Source organism: Sinocyclocheilus grahami, unplaced genomic scaffold, assembly GCF_001515645.1.
Source record: "Sinocyclocheilus grahami isolate Dianchi unplaced genomic scaffold, SAMN03320097.WGS_v1.1 scaffold245.1, whole genome shotgun sequence".
Lineage (NCBI taxonomy): Eukaryota > Metazoa > Chordata > Actinopteri > Cypriniformes > Cyprinidae > Sinocyclocheilus > Sinocyclocheilus grahami.
This window is the reverse complement of record NW_015505424.1, coordinates 1,232,285-1,240,009: the sequence shown is the minus strand read 5'-3', so window position 1 is coordinate 1,240,009 and position 7,725 is coordinate 1,232,285. Positions and strand designations below refer to the sequence as shown.

The 7,725-nt window shown below is 35.4% G+C and overlaps 1 protein-coding gene across 1 annotated transcript in view; it reads right to left on the bottom strand.

Moving 5' to 3' along the window:
* The window catches only part of LOC107598144 (cysteine-rich motor neuron 1 protein-like), a 29,206-nt gene extending 24,550 nt beyond the window's left edge, over positions 1-4,656 (bottom strand). Inside the window, exon 1 of the mRNA XM_016289417.1 lies at positions 4,315-4,656. Within this exon, the coding sequence (XP_016144903.1) occupies positions 4,315-4,513 (199 nt within the window). The 5' untranslated portion in view covers positions 4,514-4,656. The remainder of the gene's footprint in view (positions 1-4,314) is intronic.
* Positions 4,657-7,725: the final 3,069 nt, after the last annotated feature.

Genomic DNA, 7,725 nt, shown 5'->3' with positions numbered 1-7,725 from the left:
GATTTTTTTTCTTTTTTCCTGGAAACGTACTTGCTGAATGCAGATTAGTCTGAAATAAAAACAGTCTGGTCTAGTGTTGTTATCTAAAGTCCACGTGATAACTAGTTTAATCAGTTTCAAGGAGGTTGATTGCAAACATGTTGCGTCCTTCTCATTATTGTTGTTTCTCGTATAATAGTTATGGGTCAAATGTGGGAAGCTGCTATTTTATCAGTATAAAAAGGCAAACAGAAGAACATGGAGACTCAGAGGAAGTCTTTCTGATAGTCAAGACTAAACAGGCGGTCAAAATGACCGTGATTGAACTGCTAAGATGGATTCATACTGGACCAGTTTGGGAAACCTGTTTGAAAACAGTCATTATTCTGTTTGGAGACTCTAGTTGTGCTAAAATAATACACTGTAGCTTTAAATATGCAGTACTGGTGATGTAGAGGTTGTTAATTAGCATATTTGCAGGTTTGGTTTGCAGAACAGAACATCTTTATTTTTGTCCAACAAATCCATAAATGCAGTCCAAATATTCTGACAGTATATAAACAAAATCTACACTCAATGCGGGTATCTGTGGTTCCATGAAGAACCTATAACATCCACGGAAAATTTATAGTGGGGAAAAAGGTTCTTTAGATTATTAAAATGTTTTAAAAACAGAATTCTTTTAAGAAAGCCTTTTGGGGAACCAAAAATTATTATTCTATAGCATTTTTGCAAAAACCTCCTTTGAAACCTATTTTTTAAAGAGTGTTGAAGAACCTTTTGAAGAACAATAGAAAGGTTCTATGGATGTTCCAAGGTTCTTCATGGAACCATCAATGCCAATGAAGATCATTTATGTTTCCTTTATTCACAAGAACCATTTTTTCTTAGTGTGAAGAACATTTGAATCATCTAATCAACCGTTTTTGCAAAGGAAAGGTTCCATGGATGTTAAAGGTTCTTCATGGAACCATCAGTGACGAGAACGTTTATTTTCAAGAGCATATGACAAATGGATGTACCCCAAAAAAGACCGATATACAATATTCAACAAGCTCTTTTCATTTTCACGTCTTCCATTCGCCTTCAGCCATGTCAGAATATAAACAGCCTCATTAATTTCTTTGCTAATGGGGGGGGGGGGGTAATTAATGATGACAATCATGAATAATGTATTACTATCCTAAAGAGATGCTGGTTAGTCAGTGGCTGGAAAATGACACTCATTATTTAACCTCAAATTTTCTACATGCTCATATTACATCTGCATTTATTTATTTGCATTTTGTGTGTGCAAGTTTTGGATTTGTGTGTAAAGTTTTGAAAAAAAGAGGCAAAGTTTTGAAAATGTGTGTAAGCAGCTGAAAAAAAAACGCAAGTCAGACTCGTTCAAAGCGGAACATTTGTGAAGGAATTAACCCCAACACTGGCCAGTAAATAAAACCCAATCAAGGACGCGATCCCTCGGGATGAACCACAGACCCCACAGGAGGAAGATGAAGACGAGGGCTAATTGAGCTCCGGGACCTTCCCACAGACCGACTTCTGCTTTCGCTCAGCCGTCCGGAGCAATCCAAGTGTTTAGACCTGGAGAAAGTCCAGCTCCAGCCTGCCTTTATGACCTTCTCCTGACTAAACTCTTGGACAGGAGCCTAAAATCACATCATAGATCAAATCACAGGACGCTGCGATCAGTCGTGAGCCAAATCATCTCGTGCATTACATCAGCGGCATTATTCAATCGAAGAGCTATGAACTAATTGAAAATTTAGATCGGAATGCTAAACCTAGATTCACATTGACTGAGCAAAACTCATGAATAACTTGATTATTCTTGATTATTTCACAATTTGGATATTATAAACCTCATTGTAACAGAACGGGAAGTGTAAGCCGACTAAAAAGTACTGAAAGTACCATGGTATTATTTTCTGGATATGGCATTATGGCCATACTATGATTTTTTTTTTGTATTTTAGACAAATAACTATGGTAATACCACATTTTTGAATATGCACCATGGCAATACTATAGTATTTTGGACATACTATGGCAAATACCGTGTTTTTAGACATGTACCATGACAATACTGTAGTATTTTGGGGGCAATACTGTGTTTTTAGACATGTACCATGAAAATACTATAGTATTTTGGGGGCAATACCGTGTTTTTAGACATGTACCATGACAATACTGTAGTATTTTGGGGGCAATACCATGTTTTTAGACATGTACCATGAAAATACTGTAGTATTTTGGTGGCAATACCATGTTTTTAGACATGTACCACGGTGATACAGTAGTATTTTGGGGGCAATACCGTGTTTTTAGACATGTACCATGAAAATACTATAGTATTTTGGTGGCAATACCATGTTTTTAGACATGTACCATGAAAATACTGTAGTATTTTGGGGGCAATACCATGTTTTTAGACATGTACCATGAAAATACTATAGTATTTTGGTGGCAATACCATGTTTTTAGACATGTACCATGAAAATACTGTAGTATTTTGGGGGCAATACCATGTTTTTAGACATGTACCATGAAAATACTATAGTATTTTGGTGGCAATACCATGTTTTTAGACATGTACCATGAAAATACTGTAGTATTTTTTACATACGATGGCAAATACCATGATTTTTGTACATGTATCACAGTAATACAACAGTATTTTGGACAAGTAACTATGGCAATACCATGTTTTTGGACATGCACCACGGTGATACTATAGTATTTTGGACAAGTTATTATAGCAATACCATGTTTTTGGACAAGTCCCATGGTTTTAGCATGGTATTGTTGGAGTAACGTGCTATTGTACATATTAATCAATATCACAGTACATATCAAAGTACCACTGTATAAACTGATCATATCAATCAACATAACCACATCAATCAAGCAATCAATCATGACGTGATGCACAAGAAGCCAAACTAGAGTACTACTATACTGGAGCGTGGGCCTGAGTCAGCTACCTCCCTGATGATAATAATAATGATGATGATGAAAAAAAGTGTTTACTATTTTCTTTCTTTAATATTTCTCTTTCTGTGATGTTCTTTTGGCAGTGACGTACTGTAGTGTGTGTTCCTCTGATTCCTCATCCTGACAATGATCACATAAACCAGTCGGATGTTTTAATGTTTTATTTAACCCCGTGTGTCCCATTCTCAATCGCGTAAGTATACCGTCTGTTTTGTTATTACCTTTACATACCGTACTACTTTCTCCTGGATTCTATAGTAATGTCTGCCTGTTACTTCCCAATCCCAGTTACATTGCCATTCCTTTATATTATTATACTATTCCTAATTATTACTGTTGCTTCCGATTTACTGTATAGGATTTCCATATAACCTCATCTAGCTTGCATGCCTCCTTAGCTAAAACATCTGCAGTTTTGCTCCCTTTCATTCCTATGTGTGCTGGAATCCACATGAATGCTGTTGTCATATTTACTCTCTGAAGTCTAAATAAAATGTCATTTGTGCAGTGTTGGGGAGTAACTAGTTACATGTAACTAAATTACATAATTTAATTACAAAATAAATGTAATTGTAATCAGTTACAGTTACTGAGAAACACTGTGTAATTAAATTACAGTTATATGCCAGTGTTTCTTGTCATGCAAAGATTTAATTTCAAAAACAGTATCATAGCTACTAAAAGAGTTTCTTGTTGTGGTATTTAACCTCAGAACGATCTCATAGTAAGTCTGATTTTGTGATGGCTGTGCTTTAAAATTAAACGATTATAACCTTAATTTAAGTGATGAAGGATTTCGAAAATGACTAACAGCAAGTAATTTAGAAAATGTATCAAAAAGTAATCAAATGTAATCAGTTACATTACTTTAATAAAGTAATTACATTTTAAATAGGGTAACTTCCCTTTTTTTTAAAAAAACAAAAAAACAACAATAATAGAAACCATCACAGAATTGGTAATGGTTTACTGGTTATAACGTGAATTGCACTGGTTTTAATGGAAACTGTAATGGTGCCTATTGGTCTCTACTGGTAATTGGTCGCCTTCTATTGGTGGCTTGTTAAAACCAATAAATCCTAATGGAATATGTCCCAAAAACACACTACAGAAAACCATTTTTTGTGGTTTTAATGGTAGAAAGTTGAAACCATTAGAATTTCTGTGATGGTTTCTATTGTTTTGTTTTGTTTTCCAGCAGGGTTGTAACCTATTACATTTCCAAAGTAACCTTCCCAGCACTGCACGGATGCAATGCAAATGCATGTTCTTTGATGATATCGATGGGCATGCGTTCAGCGTCATGAGCTCGTGTTGAAGCTCTCGCGCGTCACTGACCTCTGCAGACACCTGTCTCAGGTGCGAGCGCCGGTCCGGTTCTGTTGAGCGCCGCGCAGGTGAGTCCGGATCCGCAGGAGCCCAGAGTCCAGTCCGGCCCTCCGCACAGCTCCAGCTCCAGCCTGGAGTCATGAGCCCCAGTGGCCCGAGCGCAGAAGCCCAGCAGCAGCACACTGAAAAACCAGCTCTGGTGACACATAGTGGCTCACAGAGTCTCAGATCCAAATAAATCCCAAATATATAATGCTCGGCAAACTTCCCACAGACTTTCGGCTGTGCTTTTTCAGATGCACGCTTGCAGTGAGTGAGAAGTGTTCGTAAAGCTGTTACAGTGATGCTGGCTCTGTGCGTGTCACTCAAACTGAGTCTCAAACACGCGTTACAGCGAGAGAGACATCAAAGCCACGCCCCCTGAGGATGACTGACGCGGAGCTCGTCCAATCACAAGCAGCGAAAAGAGCTCAGCACAAACAGATGAGTGAAGCATCAGTTACTTTTATCAGCAGATTGTTGCTTTTCAGTTTCTTTGTTTATATGCACAGAAACACTTGCATTTAATTGCATTCTTTCTTTTGTATAATTCATTTGGACCAATTCTTTAAATGAACTGAAAAGGTTATATGTCAACAAGTGCAGCACTTCATTGTGTAAAAGTCTTTATTTATCACGGTCAAGATGTCAACTATACTACCTCAGCACTGGTCCCTTCCTGCTTAGTTGCACTTTTTTCCGCACACATAATGTGCACATTTGTTGTTTTGTGTTATGTGTCTTTCTTTCTTAATCTTAATCTCTGCACTGTAAGAGTTCACAGAAAGTGTCTGGTTTCCATGTGATCAGCAGATGAATGTCAAATGAACTGTGTTCCCAAAACATCCATCTTTCATCGTCTGATTCACGAACGATCCGCCTGTAAACGTTCTGTTTTCTTTTTCTTCTCCTCCATCAGAGAAAGTTCAGGTCAGATTCTCTAAACAAATACTTGTATGTATATATATATATACACTGCCGTTGAAAATGTTTTTAATGGAGGCTCCTCTGCTCATCAAGGCTGTATTTATTTGATGAAAAATACAGAAAAAAATGTAATATTGTGAAATATTTGAGCAATTTCTAATATTGGTTTTGTAGTTTAGTATACTATTAAGCTGTAATGTATTTCTGTGATGCGCAGCTGTATTTTCAGCATCATTCCTCCAGTCTTCAGCGTCACATGATCTTCAGAAATCTGTATAATATGCTGATTATTATCAGAGCTGAAACTGTTGTGCCGCTTAATATTTTTTTGGAACCTGTGATACTTTTTTACTTTGATTCTTTGATGAATAAAAAGATCAAAAGAACGTCATTTATTCAAAACAGAAATCTTTTCTAACAATATAAGTCTTTACTACCACTTTGTATTCATTTAACACATCCTTGCTGAATAAAAGTATTGATTTCTTTATAATAAAAACAAGTAAGAAAAAATGTGCCGACCCCAAACTTTTGAACAGGAGCGTATACTGTAACACAAAATTTCTATTTTGAATAAACGCTGTTCTTTTTAACTTTTTATTTATCAAAGAATTCTGAAAAAAAGTATCACAGGTCCCAAAAAATATGAATTGATAATAAATCAGCATATTATACTGATTTCTGAAGATCATGTGACACTGAAGACTGGAGGAATGATGCTGAAAATACAGCTGCGCATCACAGAAATACATTACAGTTTAACACACATTCACAGAGAAAACAGCTGATTTAAATTGTAATAATATTTCACAAAATTAAAAAAAAATTCTGCATTTTTGATCAAATAGATACAGCCTTGATGAGCATAAGATACTTATTTTTATTTATTATCATTATTATTATTATATGTATATACAGTATACATAATAAATACACACAGTACACACATATATTATGTAAACAAAACTTTTATTTTGAATGTGATTAATCATGATTAATCATTTGACAGCACTAGTAGGCCTCTCTCTCTCTCTATATATCTATATATATGTACAGAGAGAGAGAGAGAGAGAGAGTTAGTTATAGTTCTGTGTTGATGTCCTCTTGAAAGCAAAGCCAGCTGATCTACAGGAAGTGTATTTTATTACTCAGAGTTTCCGTCACAGGTTTTCTAGCTCTTGTACTGAGATAAGTCGAGGATTTGAGAGGAGACGCTTCCACACACACCTCACTCATGCATGACGGCCAGTTATCAGGCTAAAGGAGAAACTGGAGTGTTACAGCACACACACACGCACGACCTCTGACCTCTGCTCTGATGATGTTAAGGGTCAAGTTTCCACCTCTGTGTCAAAGGTCACGGGGTCAGAGAGCACAGGAGCCTGTCATGGAGGAACAACAGAGGACGAATGTCTTTCTTCTGCTTTTACACATTTCAGTGCGGTTTACTGAGTCGCTCATCAGAAGATCACAGACGTCAGGGTGAAGCAAAGAGGTTCAGGAGAAACAGCACGACATCCAAACTAGTGTAACTTCTGAAGGAGATATAATTCTGTTGAGTGAGTCCTGAATGCTATAAATAAATAATAAACGCCGTTTTCTAAATCTGTGGTCATTAATCTCGCAAATTACTTCGAAAGGACACAATCACAATGGCATTGAAGTTAGAAAGATCTTTTTAAAAATTAATTATACATAAATTAACTGTTTATATATATATAATATTAGTATAAAATAAATAAAATGTATTTTATATTTTTTATGTAAAGTAAAAAATAAATAAAATGTAAAATGAAAATTACACATATATATATATACAGTATAAATTTTCATTTTACATTTTATTTATTTTATACTAATTGTATATTTTATTAACTACATTTCTAATTTTTTGTTACTAAAATAAGTAAAACTAAATAAACAGATACTACAACTTATTAAAAACTATATAGATAAATAAAAAAAGAAGTAATAAAATGAAAACCAATAGAAAATATATGACCTAATTTAACATATTAACAAATCATTGGTACTAAAATAACACTGTTGCAGTAAACACAATGTATCATGCACTAAATAGGCCCAACAATATGCAAAGTTATTAACAAAACTGAGGCTTGTCTTTATAGCTTAAGTGTTATTAATATTCAGTTATCGGTGAAATAAATGCTACACAAGACACAGATGATCAAGTTGAGCACATTGCATTATGGTATACAGTATTCCACGCATGTAGAGTTGGTTATTTATACATTTAGCAGACAAAAGCTAAGCGTATTGCACGTTACATTGAACATTTTGTCAAATGCAACAGATCATCCTGTTATTTTATGCACATACTTTATGCATACTGCAAACACAGGTGGCAGTGTGCGTTTGTGCACATAACCGAATGCAATGCAAGCTACATTTTGCATGATTTCTTTAGGTGAATGATTGTTATTTGGTCTCTGA